This window comes from Pongo pygmaeus, chromosome 5 (genome assembly GCF_028885625.2).
Source record: "Pongo pygmaeus isolate AG05252 chromosome 5, NHGRI_mPonPyg2-v2.0_pri, whole genome shotgun sequence".
NCBI classification, from domain to species: domain Eukaryota; kingdom Metazoa; phylum Chordata; class Mammalia; order Primates; family Hominidae; genus Pongo; species Pongo pygmaeus.
Window position 1 is genome coordinate 34,126,644 of NC_072378.2, and position 24,802 is coordinate 34,151,445.

The following is a 24,802-nucleotide window of genomic DNA, read 5'->3' on the forward strand; positions in this document are numbered from 1 at the left end:
ATAGGCCTTCCGGAGTCTTCACACCCATTCCCCACCTTCCAGGCACTGAATGTTGGTGGGTAGAGGACTCAGGTGTTCCCCCGCCTCCCCTACTGCAATGTGAGTGTGTGTCCTCCCCTCATGGAAGATGGCGATAGCCAGTTACCTGTGCCGGCTATCACAGGCCATCGGATGCTGCAGTAACAAATCCTGGATTCTTGGCTTATGACAACATCGGTTGGTTTCTTGATCACACTGTACATTGTGGGGCAGCTAGAGCTCCTGCTCCCAGTCGCTGTTGCTCTGGGACCCAGGCTGAGGGGCAGCCCTCAGCTGCAGCACCACACCCTGACAGAGGAAAAGAAGGGGCTCTTAATGGTTGTGTCTCGAAGTGCCATTTGTCGCTTCCATTCACATTTCTTTGGCTAAAGCAAGTCATATGGCCATGCCTACTTTCAAAGGGGTGGAGAAATCTAATCTTTTCTGGTGCCAGAATTTTGGCAAATGGCTTCAGTGACTACTCTGTATATGAGCTGTTCCTATCCCTCAGAGTTGCCCCCAGTTCCCACGATACCTCTTGGATGCTCATTCTGGGTCCAGTGTAGCATGTCCTTCCCCTCCCACCTGGGGTCTGCGTACCCAGGGTTTGCCCTGGGTGCTCTCCTTTGCTCTGCAATGCATATCTCCCCTCTCCTCTTCTGCTCCCAGTGCCCATCCCTTTCTTTGAGGGTTGCTCCTCTTCCCTGTGCCCTTACGATTCTGACCAGCTGCCAAGCATGGTTCTGTGTCCTGACCCAACGGAGGCACGGGGCTCGGTCTTACCCCGCCCCTGCCCCACCATGGTGCTCCCTCCCAGGGATTGGTTGGGAGGTGGGTCCCTCCTTCATCTCATATGTGTCCTCTAGAAGGGACCTCTAGAAAATGTGGCTCATGCCCAGGACCTGATACTTCCCCTGCCCCTGGGTGGAACTGCTCTGAGGCCTGCCACCCTGCCTCTAGTGGATTGGTTTACATGAGTCAGCACATTCACCTTGTGCTGAAGTTTGTCTGAGTTGTGTCCCTGGGGGATTTTGTCCATTCTTGTGTTAATTATCATTGGGAGTAACAGTCTACCCCCAAACTTAGCTTCATGGTATAACATTTCATAAAAACTGCACACACACACACACACGCACACACACACACACACAAAATTAATGAAACCCAAATATGGCCTGCACCTAAGTTAATAGGATTGTATCAAGGTCAGTTTCCTTGTTTTGATAGTATGTGGTGGTTATGTGGCATATTATCATTGGGGGAATCTGGGTGAAGGGTACACACGAACTCTCTGTACTATTTTTGTATCATCTTGTGAGTCTTAAACTATTTCAAGTTAAAAAGTAATAATAATAGGAATTTGGTGGCATAAGACAACCATTATTTACTTATGCTTCCACCCTTTGGGCAGTGTGTGGTGGGAACAGCTTATCTTTTCACATGGTGCATCTGGGCTGGTACAGAGTGGCTGCACTCACGCATCTGGTGTGTCAGCTGGGATGCTGGAATGGTGGGGCTGGCCAGGCATCTCTCCCCACAAGGCATCTCCAGCTGGGCAGCTGGACCTCTTTCTATGGAGACTTAGGGCCTAAGAGGGCAAAAGGGGAGGCAACAAGGCCTCCTGAGGCCTCAGACCGGAGCTGGCCAGTGTCCTTCTCACCACATTCCACTGGTCAGTGCAGTCATGGGGCCAGCACAGATTCAAGGGAGACAAAATAGACTCCACTTCTGGATGAAAAGAGTGGCAAGGAACTTGTGGCATCTTCAACCCACCACCATTGCCAAGTATGTCAGAGACTTCTGAGTTTGTCAGCTCAGATCTAGTCCAACTTTCTCACTTGGGATGAGGAGATGGCAGCTGGAGACGGGAAGAGGGTCAGCCACATGGGAAGTGTCATGGACTTAGGGACAGAGCTGGACTTCCAGCCAGGGCTAATCCACCCTCACCCCATCCAAGCCCTCAGCTCCACGGGTGGGGCAGCCTCACCAGCCTGGCATAGCTGCTGGATTCTGTTTTGCACATGTTGGTGTTTGCAATCAGAAAGTTCAGCGGTCCTTCCAGTGTGCTTAAATTAGTCCCCATGAAAACCAAATCATTTCATTTGCAGAGAAGGGCTTAATTGCAAGGGGAACGAGGCAAAGGGAATTCTGTTGCCTGTTTTCATTGAAGAAAATTACCGTACTTTCCTCTGTCTCCTTACTAAACAGAAGCAGCTTAGAAATTGGGCTGTAATCATCAGTGATACCTCCTCTACCCTTTCTTCTCAGAGGTTGTTGTTCAGCCCTTTCCCTGTTCCAAGACTGTACTCGGGACTGTTCCTGCTTATCTGCCCGGCCAGGGCGGCCCAGTCCTGGTCCCTTAGTGGGTAACGCTTTCATGGTTTGCAAAATAGCCATCCATCCCTGGAATCTCACCACACCTTCATGATGCTGAGACAATCACCCTGACTTCATGGAGGAGCCTCAGTGATGAACTGGGCCACACTCTTGGCAGGAAGAAACATCCCATCACTTTCTTTAGAAACCAAGTTAAACCTGCTTCAAGCTCTCACTCACAGGGCTGGTGAGAAGTCATGTTTTAGAGGGCCTTCCTGGCCAGCGTCTTATACAAATCCTGGGGTTTGTGTGGTTCCGTGCCCGGCCTCTAGACCATCTTCACCACGGCTTCTTCTGTCATGTGGTGCTGGGGGCTACGCAGGTCCTCGGTGCTCCCCTGGCTGTTCCACTCAAGGAAATGCAAGTAAACACAGCTGCTCCTGGCCAATTTGTCTGGCTAGTCTGGGAGACTTGTCCCATCTCATACAGTCCAGCCTGGTCCCCTCTGTGGTCAGAACAAGGCTGCCTTCCCAGAGATAGCCTGCAGGGGGCGGGGTGCATGCTGTAAGGCAGTGGGAGGGCTGGGGCTGTGGCAGATCAGAGTCACTCAGATTGGAAAAAGAAACACGAGTAAACAAAACCAGGCTGAAAGGAAACTGGAGGAATCCAGACGTTAGAAACTCAGTGCCAGGTTGGGCGCAGTGGCTCATGCCTGCAATTCCAGCACTTGGGGAGGCCAAGGCAGGAGGATTGCTTGAGCCCTGGAGTTTGAGACCAGCCTGGGCAACGTAGTGAAACCCTGTCTCTACAAAAAGACAAAATTAATTAAGCATGGTGGCATGTGCCTGTGCTCCCAGCTGTGCCTGTGGTCCCAGCTACCTGGGAGGCTGAGGTAGGAGGATTGCTTGAGTGACAGAGGCTGCAGTGAGCTGTGATTGCACCATTGCACTCCAGCCTGGGCAACAGAGCAAGTCTGTCTCAAAAACAAAACAAAAAAACCTTATTGCCAGGTTCTCCTCCTTCTAGGATCAAGGTTTCCATTAATCTATTTCTTGAATATTTATTGAGTGCCTCTTGTGGGCCTGGCAGTGTTCTGATTGCTGGGGACACAGCAGTGAATTAGCCAGACAGAGGCTTGTGTAGTAATGCGCCTAGATACAGGGATAAAGTGATTTGCCCAAGATCCCAGCCACTGAAGGCCAGAGCTGGTCCTGAGGATGCTGAGCCCTAGGCCTCCACGCCCACCTGTGTGCAGCGTCACTCCTGGGAAAACATGGGGGCGCCAGGTGGCATGGTGCCCACGGGGTCCTCCCACCTGCCCTCATCCCCTGCCTCTGTGTCCCTGCACATCATGGGACCCTCTGTTCAAACTGTCTGCTTGTGTCTAGAACTTTCTCTGGGGATGGGTGGAGAGGCTGGCCTGGCTGCCCGGGGAGGACTGTTTTGGAACGTTGGGTGACTTACTGTATAACCGCACTCCCGCGCCTTCCTTTTTGGGGAGGCCGACAGGATAATGGATTTGAGTCCACACACCTGCCTCAGCAAAGGGATTTTTTTTTTTTTTTTTTTTGAGGCTCAAAGTCAATGGTGTATTAATTAAGGGGGAACAGCTGCTACCGCAGTTCTTATGATAAGTCAGTGACAAATGGCCATGTTTACCGTCTTCTTGAGTCGAGACTCCGGAAGGTGGCCTGAAGCTCCTTGGTGGATGTCCATGGCTGAGATTTGTGGGGTACAGCCTCCCCTTCCCTGCCCCTGAAGCTTCTTTATCGGTGTCCACTGTGGCCCAAGAGGGCCGTTTGTCACCGAGAAAAGACAGGTCTGCAGCTCAGGGAGCTCTCAGAAGGGATTTGGGCAGAGAAACTGGGACTTCTCAGCAGTCACTCCAGCCCACAGATGCCCTTGGACAAACCCACCACCCCATACTGTCCCTTGTGAAATAAGAGCTGCTTGAAAGGGGACTTGGCCCTGAGAAGCTGAGGAAGGTGGAAAGCCTGCTCTGAAATGTCTGCAGCCTGAGTGAGGCCGAGGACACACCTCGGGGCCTCTGTGCCAAGGCGCTCTGTGTTCCAGAAAGGAAGGAGCTGGGCTGGCAGGGGCCTTTTGTTATTTGGTTTATTTTGATCTCGCTCCTGCTCTCCAAACAGCTTCACAGAAATAGAGCCCTGCATTAGCTCCCTTCTCGGCTTAAAACAAAACGTGGCAGAGGGAAAGTCTTTCATGAGGAACAGAAAAGGGAAAGACAGGCTCATTTTTTCCCGAGTTGCGTTTCCAGGTCCTTTGACTATGGACCCAACTGTGTGACTCTAGTGACGAGAATAACAGGCTGGTGCTCACTGTGAACGGGAAAGGTGACCACAACAGCCTACAAGCCCCATGGGGCATGGCAGGCCTGGCTGCCTTCTTCTTGGGGTGACTGACCTTGGGGCCTCTGCAAAAGGAAGGACAGCAGTGAGATCCAGAAGCACATTCAGCAGCCCTGGCAAGGGAACCCTCATGTGCCTGCCAGACCACATGGGTGGGCAATGAGTGGTCTTCCCTATGGTCGGGCCTCAGAGGAGACAAAGAATTCGGCCTCATGAAGGGACGCTACCAGCTGCTGGGAAGCCCCATCCAACCTCACCCTGTTCTTTCTTCCTCCTCCTCCCGGGGCTGGTGCTGAGCACCTGAGGGGAACCTCTGGGTCTTGAGGGGAGGCAGAAATGGAGCCAAAGGAAAAAGGCCCCACTAGCCCCCACTTCTGGCCACTCACTGGGACCAAGCAGGCGCCCTGCATGTTGCAATCCTCATAGCCACCCTGTAAGACAGGGCCATCACACGTTACAAATGTGGCAACTGAGGCTGTGAGAGTTATACAGCTTACTCGAGAACTGGTCACTGGGTGGCAGAGGCCAGAGGTCTGGGAGGAACTGCAGAGCCCGTGTCCTGCTCTCTCCCACCTTCCCTTCCAGCCACCTCTCAGAGCTGGTGCTTAAGAAGTCCACACATTGCCATTCCTTAGACATAGCTTTGGGGGGAAGGGAAAGAACCATGGGCAAGAAACATCCGTTTTTAATAAATAGTTTATTCATCCAGCAGTTTCAGCCCTGATACTGAAGCCTGTTGCGGTGTTTCTTATTTTTCTGGCTGGAGCCTGATTATGAGAACATGGCCTCACCACGGGGCCAGCGCTCAGATTCTTGCCCTGCCGATCATCCAGACATCAGAGGAAATGAGAGTATTGCTCAAATGAGGGAGACTGGAGCTTTATTAAGGAAACAAAAAATACCAATAAGACCAGAGAGGGGTGGTTCATGTTTCTGGAGGCAGCTGTGGAATTTCCTGTTTGCTCCCCCTCTCCTGCCTGCCGCAGATGAGGACACACGGGGAAGACTCGCTGGAGAGGCTTCTCGCACTTAATAAGGCCCCCGTCGGGGTGCTTCTGGAGCCTGCCTCCCAGGGAGCGGGCTGAGGAGCTGGCGGGAGGGCCGGTGGGCGGCGGCGCGGACGCTGCTCCCTTGTGGCCGGCAGGGGGCAGCCTGCGGCCACTGCGCCTCTCCCGCCGCCAAGAGCCGCGGCCGGGGTAACAGAAACGCCGGCTGCGCTGAAGTTCTTGTTAAACAGCCCCGGGTCGGGGCTGTGGTCACAGTAAAGCAAGGCGATCTTCGCACACAGCAAGTGCGAGGCTCTCGGCCCTGACGCAGGGCTCCCAAGCTCCCGGAATCGGCGTTCTGGCTGCAGGCCTGGTCTAGAGTCGCAGCTTCTGTGAGAAGCAACACTGAGGCGGGCCCACCCTGGGGCTGCCCAACCCTCCTCTCTGCTCTCAGCCCCCGTCCCTACTTCGGGATCCTCCCAGGAGGCTGTGCCGGCTGCTCACTCCTCCTGACCTGAGGGACCCTGTGTCTGGGCCTGGTGTTTCTAGACGGTCCCCCCTACAGTCACTTGCTCTAATTTCTGGCACCTTCCCTCTTCAGGATAGAGGCCCAGCCAGCCAGAGCACAGGCTTTCTCCCTTCACCCTTGAGCTCCCAGGTAACACCCCCCTGAAGGCACATGGACCAAGCTGCTCCCCATCCCGCCACCCTAAACGCCATCCCTGCCCCACCTCCCAGGTGACAGACTCCCTGGCGTGGCCATGCCCCAGCCCACCAGCCCCATGCTTGTCGGCTGGGCCTGACAGCTGCTGCTCTTGTTTTCTATTCATGAAAACTAAACCCTTCTCCCCGTTTCTGCCAGCAAAACAGGGCAGAGTCTGGGCTGTCACCCTGGCTTCTCCCCCTCCCTTTAAAGGAAGCCCACATTTTCCTGCGAGCCGAACTCCTCTGAAGAGTCTGGCAGACCTTTGGAATCGTGTCAGGACGAGACTGAAAGTCAAGGCAAGTGTGAATTCAGCACCAGTAGGCCTGGTGACCCTCCCGTGCCTCTGGAGTGGGCTGTCCTGGGACAGGCTGACCGGGAACAAGTCCCTGCCCGGGGCTTATCGCTCTGAGTCGGAGAAGGAAGAGGGCTTAGTCCATCTCCACACCAGCATGTCCTCTCCTGCAACGCGGTGGGACTCTGTCTGGATCCGGGATTCGTTGGAGGCCAGGAACTCCACAGCTCGGTCCCAGACACGCTTCATGCGCCTCCTGCAATGAGAGGGACAGGGCTCTGCATGGCACTGCTGAGGTGAGCCAGCCTGTGGATGCCCCTCCTACAAAGGGGACACATTTCCAGGCTCTGGCATGGAATTTATGTAAGAGAGGAAAAGCTGGTAGGTACTAACATGACAACTGCAGAGGAGAAAAACGTCTTGGGCCATAGAGAAATGATTCCTCAACCTTCACTGATCCAAACACATTCAATTAAAGGGAGCTGAAGGGCCGAGGTGTCTGGAGCACCCCCAGGTCTCCAGGTGTGCAGGGCTGTGCTAGGCTAGCTGACTATTGCTGGGACCTGTTGCCTGCGGCAGCCCTTGCCGAGCCAGTTCCAATACCCCCGCCAACTGCATCTTGATGCTGCTCTGGGTGGGCTCATTGAAGAGTGAGCACTGGGCTGTTTCATCTAAGCTCCACAGCACTCCAGGGGATGGGATGAGCTAAGCATCAGACGGGGGAGGCCAAGAAGCTGGAGCTGCTCTAAGGAACCAGAGCCACAACGGAGGGCCCCTTCAGTGGCCAGAGTCCCTTCTCAGCTGGGTCTCTAGGGCCTTGCACCCCCCTGGACAGCCTCCCTCTCATCTCTTCTTCCCCCCTTCCAGACTGGACAAGAAGGTTCCAAAGCCATGGGGGAGGGTCACTTTGATCTTTTCCCTTTGTGAAGCATGGTATTGCAGAGACCCCAGCCTTTTCTCATCACTGCAGACCACCTCCCCATGACACCATGTGTGGAGAGACAGTGACTGTGAGTGTGTACGCATGGGAGCAGAAGGGGAGGACAAACGGAGGTGGCCAGTGAGTCAGGAGGCAGGGAGGGGGCTAGGTCTTCCCCAGGGGTCAGGACCTGCCACCAACCAAACCCCATGGGCCTATTCAGCAGCCCCCACTTGGCTGGTCTGGCCGAGGCCACACATTCCCTGGAGACTGAGCTCCAAGGTGCTGGGTCCCTGAGCAGGAAGCGGCCAGTGTTGAGTGGGCAGTGCCTCACTCCAGCCCCTCCTTCCCAGGCCAGTTCTTCCCATCTCCCTCAGTCTTTCCCAAGCAGGCCCTCATCTACAGGGCAGACCTGACTGGCTAGCCAATGTCTCCTGACGTGCGGAGCTTGGCCTGGACTGACTGGGTGGCTTGGGAGGTAAGTCAAGAGAGCAAACAGGGCATGGGCGTCTGGGGTTCACATGGCTCTGACCCTGAGGGCCGACTACCTGAGTGGCAGCAGCTCTGGGTATCTATGCTAATGCATGAAGGCTTGGGTGGTAGCTCCGGCTGCAGGCAAGCTGCAATGCCGTCTCATGCTCTTATTTAAGCGAATATGTGTGTGGAATATCATTTAAGCCCAAGGCATAATGGCTACCCTTGGATGATGCCCACGTGCTAGGCACTGACTTTTTTTTTTTTTTTTTTTTTTTTGAGATGGAGTTTCACTGTGTCACCCAGGCTGGAGTGCAGTGGTGGGATCTCAGCTCACGGCAACTTTCGCCTCCCGGGTTCAAGTGATTCTCCTGACTCAGCCTCCCGAATAGCTGGGACTACAGGTGACCGCCACCATGCCAGGCTAATTTTTGTATTTTTAGTAGAGACGGGGTTTCACCATACTGGCCAGGCTGGTCTCAAACTCCTGACCTTGTGATCTGCCTGCTTTGGTCTCCCATTTTTTTTTTTTTTTTTTTTTTTTTTTTGAGACAGGGTCTTGCTCTGTCTTGGGCTGCTGTGCAATGGCATGATCTCGGCTTACTGCAACCTCTGCCTCTTGGGTTCAAGCGATTCTTGTGCCTCAGCCTCCTGAGTAGCTGGGATTACAGGTGCATGCCACCATGCCCGGCTAATTTTTGTATTTTTAGTAAAGATGGGGTTTCACCATGTTGCCCAGGCTGGTCTGGAACTCCTGACCTGAGGTGGCCCACCCACCTCGGCCTCCCAAAGTACTGGGATTACAGGCATGAGCCACCGTGCCCGGCTACTAGGCAGTGACTTAATGAACTTTGAGGCCACCACCCTGATACCAACCCCCCTTCCCTTAGGGCTTGTCACTACCTAATACCACATCTTTTCCTTATGCATCTTGTCATCTGTCTCCTTCCTGAGAACAAATGCTCCAGCTGGGCAGGGATTTTTGTTTCTTCCACTTCCTGCTGTCTCCCTGTGACCCAGTAGAGTGTCTGGCATGTAGTAGGTGCTCAATAAACATTTGTGGAGGAACTGAATGAATGAATGAATGAATGAATGACAGTCTCTTCATCACAGCCCTGTGCGAGGCAGTGGGATCACCTGCATTTTAGGATAAGGAAACTGTGGCACAGGTTGACTGAGATGCTCATGGTCACATGATACTCCTGCCAAGGCCAGGAATTGGGTGGGAGTTTGAGTACCCCAAATCACCTTCCCTGGGAGGTAGAGGGCCTCACGCTGAAACCAACAGCAAGCGCCCCTCAGAGTGAGCACAGCCCATGCTGCTGTGAGTCTGCTCACCCTAAACTTCCTGCCTGCCACCTTTCCAGGGGTGAGGTGAGCATGACAGGCACCAAGCACCTTCATGTTTAAGATAGACCTTTTTAAATTTTTTTAAGAGATAGGGTCTTGCTCTGTTGTCCAGGCTGATGTGCAGTGGCATAGTTATAGCTCACTGTTGCCTCGACCTCCTGGGCTCGAGTGATCCTCCTGCCTCAGCCTCCTGAGTAGCTGGGACTACAGGCATGTGTCACCATGCCCACTAATATTTATTTTTTGTAGAGATGGGGGTTTGCTATGTTGTCCAGGCTGGTCTTGAACTCCTGGGCTCAAGCAATCCTCCCACTTAGGCCTCCCAAAATGCTGGGATTACAGATGTGAGCCACTGTGCCTGACTTAAAGTGGACTGCTAATGGCTCTATTTTTCTGATTCCCCTTGGGTTGCAGATAGGGATGATGTTGACAGTAGAGCCTGGTGGCGGAAGCACAGAAATGCCACTAGCCATGGGACTCTTGAGCACATTCCTCCACTTCCCTGTGCCTCAGTTCCCTTATATGTAAAATGGGGCCACTTCTGTTGTGTGCGTGAGCCATGGTGAGGACCAAGTGAGTGAGTTTGCATCTGTGGAGAGCTCCAAGTAGTGCCCAGCTCCCAGCGAGCACTCAGCAAGGGTGAGCTCTCAGCATCATCCAGCAGATGACAGCATCTGGCCAGAAACCACAGCAAGTGTCTGCTGGGGAGTGACCACAACCAGAGCCAACACTGGGGGGCCCTGCTGGCTGTCTCCTGGGACTCTGCCCTCCCCAACCCTGGTTTTGTCAGGACCCCAGTGTACAACTCCAGCAGTCACAGCCCATGTGGAAGGCGCCCTGCAGCTGCACATGACAGTGGTCCTGCCACCCCTTCCCATGAAGCTATGCGCCCTGGAAGCTGACCCCATTCATGTTGTGAAACTTTGCTTTCAATTACATGTATATGCATGAGTGTGCGCATGAGCGTGTGGGAACTGGACCATGATGTTGCAGGTAACAGGTGTTTTTGACTGCAGGTCATGGTTTAAAAAGTTTGAAAAACAATTTCCTCCTCCTTGCCAGTGACTGTTCATAAACAGACATGTAACAGATTCTGGTCAATAGAGCCTCAAGGAGTGTGTTACTAGAGGCTACTGGGAACATGTTCTCTTGCTTATAAGACAACAATAGGAGGCCCACTTTTCCCCTGCTGGCTGTGACAAGGCAGACAGTGCCCCAGCTGCTGTTGGCCACCATCTGCAACCATGAGGGACCCCAGTCTGCTGATAACATCCATGGAGGAGTGTGGGACCACGAGAATCACAAGAGCAATGGAACTGGAGACCTGACTGTTTTGTGCCTGGAGCCCATGCAGCTCTGAACTTCCACTTACAGAGACTGAGGAGATCCTTCACTACTTGTGCCCTGGGGGAGGGAGCTGCTATTACTTGGAGCCCAAGGCCTCCTAACTGGTATCACCACTGCCAGCGTTCTCTCTACAGAGGTGTGGGATTGTGCTTTTTCATATGTCTTCTCTAGCTCATCCTGCCATAGAGCCGAGCATGCTGGGGAGCAGCAGGAGGGGGAGCAGAGCCACTCTTGGCCCTGGGGTCTGCACTGCCCTCAGCTGACATCTGATGCAAGGCTCCGGGCTTCCTTCTGGGGAGCTCAGTGGGGTCGGACCCCATCTTACCTCACACCCAGCGCCCCAGCCAGGGACTCACCGGCTCTGTGGAGGGATCAAGCTGTCGCGCACGTGCAGAATGCCTACATATGGATAGCGCTCCATGTCCTGCTCCCAGTCCACGTAATGGTCCTGGACCACGTCTGCAGGAGACAGCACACCATTTAGGGCAAGAACCTTCTGGCTGGCGTCAGCAACCCTTTTTTCACCAGGGGGCCACGCACCTATAATCTTCTTCACCATCTCATACATGGCTTGTTCCTCCTCTTCTAACTTTCGCCACCGATATTTTAGGAGAATTAGGAGCCCCCACAAAAAAGCCAAGCCTGTGAGGGAACAAAACACTGTTAATCCCTCACACTTCGTTTGGCAGTGGGTCTCACCATGGACAAGATGCTGTGATGGAGGCTGTGGGGGATCCGCCACATGGGTTTGGGTACCTACTACGTGTCAGGCTCAGGGCCAGCACATGAGAAACAAAAGATACAGAAATGCAGAGGGACGACAGATTATTAAGTGATCATCTTCCTCCCGCCGGCTGTCACCACAGCGGCATCCCCAGCCATCCAGATCTCGGCTCCTCCCAACTTCATTCTGGGGCTTTCATCTCCTCCCTTGTGAACCAGAACATGGTGTTTCATACATATATACATGCCGGGGCCCTTTGTATGCCAAGATGCTGCTGCCGATAATGATTTCTGTGCCTGATGGCACGGGGGAGGGAGCTGTGTGCACACCGAGGCGGTCTGTGATTTGTAGCTCCAACTATCTCTGGAGAGCCGTGGTTTCTGTGACTTGGCCTTTTGCCTTCAGAGACGCCCTGAGGTCTCTGCTCAAAGGCGGCCCCCGATGTCAGGGGATAAGACTGCCTCCTTTCAGTGCAGCACCCTGAGTCCTTCTTGCTTTCATCAGGTATCTATAGCTCTCCAGGAGATGTTTAACATTTTTCAGGGAGTAAAATTAGGCCAAGCCCCTGCTGTGCCTCCTGCTTGAAGCTGGTCCACACTGGGATCCCTGCAGAGCCCAGAAGGGGTGGGGCCCAGCTCCTGCTCAGGCCAGGCTCCCGCTCAGGAAATCTGACAGTCCCCTGCCCTGAATCAAGGACATTTTCTGGTTATCCTCACGGATTCCTGCCACCAATCTCCAAAGGTAAAGACAACCCAGGGCAGAGGCTGACTTGTTCATCTCCTCTGTTTTATGAGACAGACCTCAGGTTCCTCAGGTTCCTCCGGGCCTGGAATTTCTCTAGATCACACTCATGCCTAGGAGTGCGCTTGACTGCACGGAAGGGGAGGGAAGGCGGCCGAGGACTTACACCAGAAGAAGATGAGCACGTTGGTGACAGCAGTGAGCAGGGCCCGGCTCAGGCGGCAGCCAACACCCATGCGGGGGCGGGCAGATTCCAGGCAGACCACCTTGTCCACCGTCGTCACCAATTCAGACTGGTCTTCTCCTTTCAACCTGAATCAGGACACAGGGCTCTAAACATGTTGGAAAGCTCCAAGGAGAGGCAGCGCAAGCCCCACTTCAAACAGGAGGAAGCAAAGGAAAGTGGGGACGCAAGGCCTCTACTTGCTTACAGAATAGGCTTGGTATCCCGGCTGCACTCTTTCCAGAAATTTCCCACATTGGCTACTTAGAATGAATAAAGCTTTAAAGACGGCAGCAGGCTTGAACCCCTACCACTAAAACGACGTCCCCCTCTGTCAGATCTTTGACAGCCTCTCTCAGCGTGCAGGAGATTAAACTGTAAATTGGATTCCCACCTCCCAGCATAGAGAAATGGAAATGTTTACTGAATCACTAGCTTTGCAATTGCATGGCAAGAACTGAAAGACAGAATCTGGGAGGTTGCGCTTTTCCTCCATGACGAGGAGGCACATAAGCTGTTTAAGCGTAAAGATCATGGGGCATCCATGAGGCTCATGGGGAATGAAAACCACCAGGCTCTCTGAGGCCAGACCCCAGCCACGGCGCCTCCACCATGGTCTCTGGCCAGGAGGTGTCAGGACCTGCAGAGGTGAGGACACCAGAGCCTTCTTCCAGCTAGGTGACCCAGGGCGAGAATATCATGCTCTTGAGGCTGCATGCTGGAATGGCTGGCATCCCAAGTGTCCTGATTTCTCAGGACCCACTTTCAATATGGTCATCCTGAGCGGCTCTGCCACCCTCCAGGCTGCCTTCCCCAACATGAAAAGGTGAGTGTCATCATTCTTCTGTGTTAGCAGCTTCAGTGAGCGCTGCTGCTGAGGATAAAATCCGTATTCTCCTCCGCCTTTTCTAACACAGGAAAATTGCTCAGCTACTCAGGGCAGCTTTTTTTTTTTTTTAAGCCAACGAATTTTAATCGTGCCATGCATCCAGTTATCCAGCTTGAGGTTGAGCTGCCCGAGGGGCTTCTGCTGGATGCAGTGCTGATGGAATTAGTAATTTGGGTGGATTAGAGAGGAAAAGAACAAAATTCTAGAGGATGTTTTAATATCAAGAGCTATAACCTGAACAGAGACCCCCACAAACACCGAGAGTGGGAAGTGGGGAGGTGATGCTGTTCTTCCAGCAGGGGACAGGTCTCTCGAGGCTGCCTGGCTGTTAGCTGACACACCCCTCCCCCTGGGCTGAGCCGCCAGATACAGCCTTTCAGCCTCATGAAAGGGTTTGCTACCTTTTCTAACAGTGCTCACCAGTGATAAAAATGAGGCAGAAACTGCCTGGTCAGAATAAAATCCAGTATTTCCTTATGCGATTTCCATAGTAAGTAAAACCAACATATAGAAAGAATAATTTCATCTACAAATAAAAACTAGCTCCCGAGGAGGGGAAGTGCAGAAAAATACCTTCCCCAACAAACCATGTGGCGTTGTTGATGAATGAGAAAGGCACAGACTGAGTTACCTGAGACAGGATTTAGCTGGAACACCAGGCTAACATCCTAACACTTGGATTCTGTGTCTCATCTTGAAGCTGCTCCATACACTGCATTCCAAATGCTTCTTGCTTTTGTTGCCCCACTTCCATCCTAACCCACATGACTCAGCTGGGAGACCCAGCCTCCAGCTTCAGACCTGAGACAGCTCTGTTGGAGCACAGGTGTTAGCTGACGAGCGAGGACAGTGGCTGCAGGCACCCATGCTGCGTCGCTACCCTGCCCACACTCACCAGATGCCCACGTCCTTGTTACTGCTCAGTATCCAGGTCAGTGCGGCTTCAAACTTGGCGGAGGAGCTGCTGGTCACATTCTGTGGGAGGGCGCGGGAGAAGGTTAGTTCTGCGTCTGGGCGGAGCAGTTGGAATGTTATTCTGCTGCTGGATTAAGGAAGCCCTCTCCCGTGTCTTCCACAGCCCCAAAACCCCGTTCTGCTAAAAGCACAGCAAACTGGCAGGAAGGAAATCTGGGGCTGATGAAAGCCAAGGAAGAGGCTATAACCAGAGGAGGTGATACGGAAGCACAAGCAAGAAAACAGTGCGGGTCTGAGGTGGCCAAAAGAATATGATTCTCGCGAGGATGGAAGCATCAGGCCAGAGAGCTGGCAGCTCATCTTGGGGTAAAGCGAATAACAGCATTGGGGCTGGGGGTGGGTGAGCCCAATGGCCGGTGCAAGTGGTCTGGCCTCAGGCAAGTCCCTGACCCTCTCCAGGCCTGTTTCTTCATCTGTGAAATGCAAATGGAACCAGATGACCCCTAAGTTCCTGGACAGGCAGGCGACCTGGAATGCCAGCTCCATAGTTCTATAATCTACCATCCTGAGGCCACATAGGAAATCAGACGGCCCCTGGGCAGTCTGAATGGTAATCATGAGGGGGAGAAGGGACAGCATGTTTCTCCTGAAAGCCGAAGGCAAGAGGAGCAAAGTGAACCAAGGGAGAAGCAGGTAACAGGCACATCTACAGCGCAGCAGGTCAGGAGTGAGCTGCCCCACTGCACATGGCGGCCTGGCTCTGGGGCAGTCACTACCATGGCTGCCTTAACTGAAGGTAGTCTAGCACAAAAAGCCATAAACCAAACCTTAACTTAAGGTAGCCTAGTACAAAAGCCACAAAGCAAACAAAAAACAAAAACCCCAACAGGGCTTGAAAGACCAATAGGAAAGCACCAGGCCCTCCAAGGAATGGATAAGCACTGAAGCCTACTTACGGCTATATATTCTTGGGCTTCCATAACAGGAATGCATTTGCTTTTTAGATTCTCTGGATTTCCACACTCAAAATTACCTAGGAGAAAAAAAACCACACACTCAAACACAAAGGAAAAATCACTCTGAAACAGACTAAAAAATGCAGCAAGAATCAAGCCATCAGCTCTAATAAGGAGCATGTGGCCTAGCGGCTCCTGGCTTCTGTGGGGCATCTTCACTCTGCAGCAAGATCAAAAGCCACTTAGCTTGGATCGATTCCAGATCATTAAAACCTGACCTGCAAAGCAGTGTGGCGATTTGCATTAAATGACTAAAAAGCTGCCCAATACCAAGGTCTCTTTGCAATTGATCCCTAAAAGGATCAGACAGATAGCTTCGGAAGGTACTGGAATGGCACTATAAATAAACACAGCCTGAGAAAAAAGAAAGGCAGGGAGGCCATGGGCACCATGGGGATTCTGACTCATGACACAGGCAGGCGACCTGGAATGCCAAGTCTATTGTCTTGAGGGGCCCCTTGGAGGAAGAGGATGTCTGTGTGCTGGGCAGTGGGGCCTCAGCACGGCACGCCAAGGGGCAGCTCCCCGGAGTGGCTTTGGAGGCCTGCTCCCATAGGATGGAGCTGGCAGCCTCCCGCCTAGTCCTGCCCAACCTCCCCGGTCCAGCCCAGGGGCCATCTCCTCTGGGAAGCCCTCAGCCCCTGGGGGCCTTTTGTTTGATGAAATGGCCCCAGATTTGGTGACCTGCCACAGCCCTTGGTCCTCGCTCCTGTGCTGTGGTTTGCCTGACTCCCCGAGAGCAGGGAGGGTACAGGGCCAGACATGCATACGCTATTTAACACGTGTGTGTGGCCTGACTTCCCTGACCCAGCACAGCCTGGGGGACTTCGGGTGGCCAGTGAGTGTGTTTCTGCATGCTGGGGAAGGGAGCAGCTGAAGGTCGTATTTTAAAATTTTGAAACTGAACTGAAGCCTGTCCCCCTCCCCCAACACAGCCAGATCCTCCTACTTCAAAGTTGATCTTGACCCCAGGGGTCCCCTGAGACACAGGTGGCTTCTATCATGCTCCTTTTCCCACTAGGACTCTTCCTGCTCTTGCCAGGCCTGCCTGGACCACGTAGATGGCCTCCCGATTCGGTTCCTCCTCTCCCTTTCCCAATCCAGTTGTTTTGTCAATAACACTTGAAAATGATTCTGCTTAAATGCGCTACTCAAGCTGCTGCCGCGTTCGCCTTCCTGGCACCTGGCTCTCAGCATGATACTCCCTTGCTCAAAGCCTCTCTGGCCCTCACTGCCTGCCAGATCAAGCTCTGGTGGCCTGGCATCCAAGGCCATCTATGGTGGGGCCCAACCAACACTTCCAAACTTCATTCCCTCATCTTCCCCTTCCTCCATGAAGGTGCTGCTTCCCACCTGAGATGTTAATTTCCTGCCGCTTTGCCTTGTCCTTCCCCACATACACATAACCAGTCTTACCTGGGCTTCAGGGCCTGGCACAGATGCTACCTCCTGTGACGCTCTCCTGACTGCTCCAGCTAAAAGGCACTGTGCCTCCCAGAACTTCTGGCCTCTTGGTTTGTGTCTAATCACATTTTATATCACCCAGGGGTCAGGGAGGTAGGTGGCCTGTCTTTTCTAGTAGACCCCAAGCAGGGGTTGGGCCCTGCAGGCAGGGCCTGGAGCTGAGTCATCTCACTGCAAGGGCCTGCACAGTGCCCAGCCCACAGCGGATCTCTAACAGGAGAGGCGGGGAGGGGTTGAGGACTACTAGGGAGCCTCTGTGAGGCACACTCCTGTCTCGATGAGATATGTACCTTCAAGGCGGCCCCCCAGGCTTGTCGGAGGGCAGCAAGTGCCAGGGCCCTTGAGGGCATAAGGCAGGACCACATATGGAGGGCAGGATGGAGGAGAAATATCTACTAGGACCCAATTTCGAGCAGTGCTTCTCAACTTTAGGGTACACTCAAATCCCCTGCGGATCTTAAGATACAGACTCTGATTCACTGGGTTTGGCATGAGACCTGAGATTCTGAATTTCTAGTGAGCTCCCACGTGATGCAGATGCTATGGGTCGTTGGACCACAATTGAGACACAAAGGTTTGGAACACCCTTTTAGGTCAGAATTGACATCCCAAGCACCTGGGCTGTACAGGGGAATTCCTATGATGCTGTGAGCAGGAGCCCCAGTACCTGTTTCTCCTCCAAGTGCTCATGGATGCCTCCCCTACCATCTCAATCTCTCGCTTTCAAGAGGGAGGAGGCAGAAGAGCTGATGCTCATGAGATTGACCCTGAGGACTGAGGGCCCAGGAGAAGTCCACCCGACCCTAATTTCCCAGTGAAACCTTAGACAAGGGTTGACCTCACAGTCCTAAGAACTGTCCTCTGACCCCACAGGTAAGAGGCGCCTCTTGAATATCCCTTAAGATAGAACTGCTCTATCTGGTTCTTGTGTCCAGCACATTTAACACAAGGCGCACACGCTGATATTCACCTATGTCAACTGCAAGTGATTTTGAGAGCCTCCTGGATGCCAGGCGTCGGGCAGGACATAATAATGCAGGTGATATCTCTGGCCTCAAGGAATAACTTCACCAAATAAAACAGTAGGGGATGCATCTTCTGGATGCATTTTCAGGGGCATTTCACAGAGGTGCTGAGAATGCCCTCCTTGAGAGGACAGCACTTGACTCTCATTTGTAGAGAACACATAGATCCAAGAGTCCTTGGTCAGACAGGGAGATGAAGACCCTGAGAGGATCAGGGACTTTGTCCGAGGTCCCACAGCCACATGGTGATCAGGACCAGATGTGACACCAGGACCCACTACACAGACTGTCTGCTACTTGCACAGGCAAGAGGCCTCTCCCCGGCCCAGCCAACCACCTGGTTCAGAGGGTCCCTCTAGGGTGGAGGACACAGATTCTGACAACACCTGGGGCTTGGCCCCTTCCCATGCCAACAGAGACCCCCAAAGCATTAGGTAGTGGGCATCCCCAAGAAGGAAGAACAGCTGCAGGAAGGCCTGTTCACATGCCAGGACCTCCCTTAAAGAGGAGCAAGAATCAAATGTTTTGTTCAAACACAAGGCTTATAAAAGATGTGCCTGAGTGAGGAGGTGAGAAGGTGAGACTCGGCTTCTGAATATGCCTTCTGGGAGACAACCAGGGAGTGTCTCGACGGCCAGCAGCAGTGTAACTAAGCCTGATGAACCGGGTCAGCCACCCATAGCTCTCACAAGAGGAATCTCAGGACTTACGTGACTTACTCACCAGCTTGGATGGCCAGGAAGTTGTAGAGTTCATGCAGCAGCTCCAGCAAGGCTGCCTTCTGCTTGGCCTGACAGAACTGGAAAGGCATGGGACAAGTGGTCAGCAAGGAGGGGTGGGTGGGAGGGGTCCGTCTGTCCATCTTTACTTCTCCAGCCACACTGTCAAATACTAAACAGCAAGGAATATCTCATACTTTTACAAAATAGAAAAAAATTCTGCCAAGTGCTGGGCCTAGGGAGAGAGTTGATAAATATTGGGTTAACTGCCTGAGAAAGACCCTGGAGAAGCAGAGGCAAAGCTGAAAGCAGACACTGTAACCAAGGGGCTGCATCCCAGAGGCTCCTGGCTCCTGCGTTTCCCTCGGAATGACGGCCAGTAAGTGGGCTGAACAGAGGCGACGTGGTTGGGGGATGATGCAGTTGCTCAGCTTCCTCAGACGGAAGAGCAACTGCTGTCGGAGTCTGCAGAGCTGGGAGAGCTGGAAGAGCTAGGAGAGCTTGCAGACAGGGCAGAATGTCAGCAGCTGCCATCTCGTCTCCTGTTAGGTGGAATCTCAGGGCCCTCATCTGAGTAAGGATTGTGGTAGGATTCAGTGCGAACTCACACAAACCACTCAGCAGAGGCTGCTACCACCTAAAGGAAACAGGAGGACAGACGGTACCAGACAACGAGACGGCCTGATTAAGACAACACACCCACTCCCAGCCTGTCCCCACGTTTTCAGCAGCACAAAGGCAGAAAGAAAAACACAAAGTGTCACCGTCTTCAACGGCCGAAAAGGGAAAGAACATGAATCTGAAATTCAAATGCCTGTCTGTGATCTCAGTAAGCCTGGAGCCATGCAAAGAATAAGACTTTCAGCAAGAGCCTCACCAAAGCCAAGAAACACGTCCCCACCTGCTTGTTCCTGTGTCCACCCTCCAGAAAGGCCAAGGGTGCCCCATGAAATCTTAGCTCCACAAAGCCTGCATTGAGATGGCCCAGCCCCTGCTTTCTGATGCTCTGATGAAGATCTGAATGGTTACAAATAGGAATATCTGCATCTGAAGCCCTCGCTGGCAGGTGCTGAATGCGGTCTGCCCACGGAGCATATCTGTAGCGAGGACCTGGAGGGTACCTGTCTGGGCTCACTCAAGTGGGGCCTGAGTGTGTCCAGATCAGAGAAGGCCAGGGAACAAATGTGCCATTCACTTGTGGGTCTGATTCATTTAGAGATGTGAAGGACCAAGAAATAGAAACCATGGAACCTTTTTCTAATTAAAAGACAAACAAAACTAACAGCACTGAGAAGTCTCACAGAAAGTTATTTTTTCCTGTTTTTGTTTTAAGTCTTCAAATTCCAGTTTCCCCTCTGGCTGCCTGTGTTTCTGGGCCACTTCCTCTCATCATCAACTACAGTTTTTATGATAGAAGGCAGATTAAACTTACTATGAATCTGTTTTTACAAAACAATTGGGAAGCAAAGATATTTGGTGGATGAATGCAATAAATGGATGTAATAAAACACCCCCAACTATGACACACCCGAAGCCAAAGAGAAATAAAAGCCGCTATTTGCACCAGGATGCCCCCTCATTTACATGGGTAGGACAGTCAATGCAGGGGCGGCCAGAGGACCATGCGTCATTTTCTTTCCCAGCCCCTGGGCTACCGGAGATGTTAACTAAGGACTCGGGAGGCCAGGCATTGCACACTTAATAATTAGACTACTAAGTCATGCCCTCTGGCAGCACAAGACTCCTCCTGGTACAATTTATGACCTGAAAATTTACTGCCCCATATCTTCTCCAGACTGTCACCAGAACCAGCATCCCAGCTCCTTGATAATGCTGCTTTCATGATTCATAAATGGATGGGGCTGCTCGCCTTCCCCAAATATTATTTGTAGGGAATATTAGAGCTTCATAAAACAAATCTAAATGTAGACTAAGAGGGCTAATTCCACTTAAGATGTGTTCCAAACAAACTCCCTATGTTTCAAATCAGAACAGCATTTTCAGAGTCACAGCTGCACCACCGGAGAGAGAGAATGTGGAATTGAGAACTTGGCCTCCTGATGCTTAGAACCGCCAGCCCTTCCTCCCAGTGCTAAGGAGCTTGAGGGTCCTTCAACAACAACCTACTGCATCCCCCTAGATTGACTCAGGCAGAAGATCAAAGTCCCCGATGCTACATGTGATGGGAAAGTGTCCGTAACAAGCCCAGGGTTGGATTTTGGGAGGTCAATTCTATTTCAAGTATTCCTTCACTGCCACAATTGAGCCTGACACGAACATCACAGAACACAGTGTGACTCTGGTACATTACAAGAAGCACTCCCTGAAAATGATCCTATTCTTTTTCTGGGGAAGTTTACCTCCTGATGGAGGCTAATATCCTCAGGAAGAATAATAAAAACCAAAGAAACTCAAACTCACCTCATCTGTTTTTCTCTCACAGTCCACTGGCAATAACTTCACTGAGACCAAGAAAAGAAACACAGAGGAAATTAAGTGTGGGTTGAGAAAGGAATACAAAAAGAGACTACTCACAACATTCGGAGGGAGTAAAGCATTACCAAGCCAAGGGTGGGGATTAGAAAGATGTCATCTAAGGAAGGCACTTTTAAAATGCAGACAGCAAAATGTAAGGATATCCAAATCCTGGATTAGGAATTAAGATAGCTGGGTCCTTGTCCCAGCTGAAAATGATTAGCTCAAGTTTCTTGGGCAACTCAACCACTCTGAACCTGTTTCCTTGTCTGTAAAATGGGATCAAATGGGCCTTCCCTGCTTAACTCAGGGAGTTAGGCCCAAACAAAACAAAATATAGGAGTTTTGTAAACGATATGTTAAACAGAGATTAACACCATAATGGGAGCGGAAGTCCAGGTAAATACCAGCATACATTCTAGCGCTGTTGTCTTAAAGCATCTCAGCAGTGAGTACCAGTGTGATACTGTTTGACATCACCAGTGTAGTTATAGTACCATGACACTCCCAGGTCTGCTTAATTTCTGTAGCAGGTCGACAAACTATTCACATAGTTGATAAATGCTCTCATAGTGGGGAAATCATTTGGGTGTTTGCACACGAGTCTGTTGATACCCTTGCCCACAGACTTGTACACTCCCAAACATCCATCTGCCACACCAGCTAAGACATACTTTAGCTTTTTCCTGTATTTTGGCAGTTCCTGCTAGGCCTGGAAGGGTGTGGCCTTGGCTGGAAGCTGGGAACACTATTGGTCACATTCGTGCTTTGTAAAGAGTATTAAAAGTTGGTGAACTACAGTGGCCCTTTATACTAAATGTATAATGAAATGATCTCTATGTTTCCTTGCAGAAAACACACAATCCTCAGCTATTCCGGATACATACTGTATCCTGCAGACCTCTCATTGGCATATCTAACCATGTAACTTAAATGTGGCCAGAAGGATGGCTGTGAGCATCCTTGAGTCATAGTCTCTCTCTTAACACACTCCATGAGGGTGCTACAAGCAATGATAAGCGCCTCCAGTTGCGATCAGTTTAACCTGTCTGGCAAGCAAGGCTGGTAGATTCTCCTGTTGACAAAGCGGCGGCCCTGTGATTCAAAGAAGTGGAGAGTGGACTTTTTGGTGCCACAAAGCTGGGACCCCCAACCAGATTCTATCTGTGGGCCAGTGAAATCTGGAGTGCCTTCAAACAGGCACTAAATGTGTGAGTAAGCCAGAGGCCAAAAGGGAAGAACCCAAAGGGATGGGGTGAATCTGTTAAAGGGGGGTGTGGCTTCCTCTCCAGGGAGAAAACCAGAGGTTGGGGGAGCAGTGGCTACAGCTTGTGATTGAAAGGGAGACGTTAGAAGGGAGGGCTGGGGCAGAAAAGAAGAACAGGAGAAAGTGAAGGCAGAGATTATTGCAGATGCAGGAGCCTTGGCCCTCTCTTCCCACAGCTGGAAGAAGACAGGCCTGGAAATGAGAAGAAGTCAGAGGCAGCTGACAAGGCGGGAAGTGCGCGGCCTGGCGCCGACAGGAACGAGGAGTCCTCCGGCGGACACACGCGCGCCCAGGGCCCTCCCCTGCGCCGGCCCAGGACGTACTGTTGTCCTCCGCCTCCTGCGGCGCTGAGGGCTTGCCCATCTTCACCCAAAGGATGCCCAGGAAGACGAGCAGTAGCCCCAGGCTGGCCCAGAGCAGGAGCCGTGATAGCCAGCGCTCCAGCCGGCGCCCCACCTCAGGCCGGGCCCGCGCCGCGCCAGCAGGGCCCGCTCGAGTCGCCCGCAGGCCCGGGCGCGGGTCGGGGCCGAGGAGGGAGGAAGGCAGCCGCGCCGGGGCGGGAGACGCTGCCCACCAGCGGCGGGCCGCGAGACCCGGGCCCTGCGTGGCCCTGTCGGGCGTCCGGGCGTCCTCGTCCTCCTCGGAGCTGCCCCGGACCGAGGCGCGGCGCCTGAGTTGCGCCGGGCGGGCAGGATAGGCGAGGCCGCGGCTCCCTACCCAGGAAGCCGCGGAGGGCCGGATATCACCGTAGGCCCCAGGGGTCGCGTAGGCCGAGCCCGAGGCCGGCTGGGAGAGCCAGGGCTCCGCCCGCGGAGAGGCCGCGGCGGGCCGGGCACGCAGCGGCGCATCTTCGCGTAGCCGGGCCTCTTCCCGTAACCGCTCCTCGCCCCGCGGCCGGGCCTCCTCCCGCAGCCGCTCCTCGTCGCGCAGCCGGGCCTCGCCCCGCAGGCGGCGCAGCTTGTTGCGGTAGACATCCCGGGTGGTGTCGGTGATGGGTCCTGGCTGGAAGCCCAGGGCCTGCAGCTCCCGCCGCAGTTCCAGGTCCGACAGGCCGGCCATGGCCAGGACGCCGCCCCCCGCCCGCCCCTGGCGCGCACCGCACCCGGAACTGCTCCCTCCCGCAGGCGCGGCGGAGCGGGCGGGGCCATGCGCCATGATGGGAAGGTCGGTCGCCATGTTGGGAAGGTCTGCACTTGGCCTTTGGGTCGGCCATGATGAGGAGGTCGACGTGGCTCTTAGAGCCGCCATGGTGGGAAGGTCCAAGGGGGATTAAATTTTTTGTTTTGTGTTGTTTTTCCCTCTCTCTCCGCTCTCCCACTTCCCTTTGTTTGTTAGATCAAACAGTATTAATCTCTGAGTCCTCCAACCCTAGCTCTGCCTCTGGCACGTGGTAAGCGTTCAGTAAAGTCGGTGTTGATTTAATAGATGAATTGGTTAATGGTGAACGAAGCCACTGCCACGAATGGAGAGACAGGATCATTTGCCTCTCTGGGCTTGGGGACTGATGTGTGATCCGGTTTTATTTGGGCCGTAGAGTACACTCCAGGCATGCTCCAAGACCCTGTCCCGACTTCGGGCTTGTTAACTGGGTGACACTGAGCACCAAGTAGGTGTGATCCCTGCCTTAGGACAGACACTGGCCCCCAAGGAGCGCCAGCCTTGAGGAGACGCAGCTTCCATGGTGGAGGCAGAGGAGCAAAATGCCCTTGGGGTCTAGTGGGCAGTTGAGGCCTCTCTGCGGAGGGCCTGTGTCTGCCTAATGGGATTTTTACAAAGAGACATGGGAGAGAGAAGACTCAAGAGATACACGGTCTTGCAGCCTCACTGGTGGTTTGGGATGTGGGCTTTGGAGCCAGACAGTTCAATTTCAAATTCCTACTCACAACTATTAGATGTGTGATCATATTCAATTAACATTGTTAGCCTATTTGCCAGTAAACCTCAGTAGAGTTGCTGTGAGGATTAGAAGAGGTAGTTTGGCTAAGGTGCTTGGGACAGTGCCTGGCACACGTTCATGCGTGTTTATACTTAACCCACATCTTTGCAGTGTCAGTGCTGTGTAGAGCCTCCCACAGGGCAGGTGATTTGGTTACACGAAGGCTCTTAGCAGGAAACCCCTAAGGGAAGCAAGGGAATGTGGCAACTGGAAATAGAGCCAGTTTATAATCTTCCTTCCACATCCCTCAACTCCCATTCCCAAATATTTATTGCCGGCCCAATAGGTTCCATCCATTTCTAACCCTGCCATTCCATTCTTCCCTTCCCCCAGGCCTCTCCTCCCTGGAATTGCCCCGTATCTGTCCCAACAGCCCCCTTGCCCATTCCCCACTTTATTCCCTCCCCTCCCTGACACCCTGGGCAATGCTATGCTCCTCTGTCTGGGTTTTGCATTCCTGCCACTTGCTCCACCTCAGGGGTATTCAACACTGGCCACAATTGCTGGGAAAATGACAGCCTCAGCTTGGTCAGCTTCCACTGTTAGCCTCCCCATCTCCCCCAACTTAGCTGCTCCCATGTGGTGTGATTTCTGTCACCAAGTGTTGTTTTCCTTTTCCCTGCCTGTGTTTGCA

General features: G+C 52.9%; 1 protein-coding gene across 1 annotated transcript; it reads right to left on the bottom strand.

The window, feature by feature from the left end:
- Positions 1-5,378: 5,378 nt before the first annotated feature.
- Positions 5,379-23,332, bottom strand: LEMD2 (LEM domain nuclear envelope protein 2). Its single transcript, XM_054490247.2, has 9 exons — positions 22,556-23,332; positions 20,912-20,952; positions 18,495-18,570; positions 15,223-15,299; positions 14,247-14,326; positions 12,406-12,551; positions 11,315-11,416; positions 11,131-11,233; positions 5,379-6,940 (listed from the first exon to the last, which is right to left on the bottom strand). The coding sequence occupies exons 1-9, from the start codon at positions 23,289-23,291 to the stop codon at positions 6,790-6,792; spliced, it is 1,512 nt and encodes a 503-aa protein (XP_054346222.1). The 5' UTR covers positions 23,292-23,332; the 3' UTR covers positions 5,379-6,789.
- Positions 23,333-24,802: the final 1,470 nt, after the last annotated feature.

Excerpts from the sequence above, each read along its gene's own strand:
- LEMD2 (XM_054490247.2), bottom strand. The coding sequence starts at position 23,291 with ATGGCCGGCCTGTCGGACCTGGAACTGCGGCGGGAGCTGCAGGCCCTG. Across the intron at positions 14,327-15,222 it reads AAGCCCAAGAATATATAGCC|AATGTGACCAGCAGCTCCTC; the intron begins GTAAGTAGGCTT and ends GCCCTCCCACAG. Across the intron at positions 6,941-11,130 it reads TTGATCCCTCCACAGAGCCG|GAGGCGCATGAAGCGTGTCT; the intron begins GTGAGTCCCTGG and ends CTCTCATTGCAG.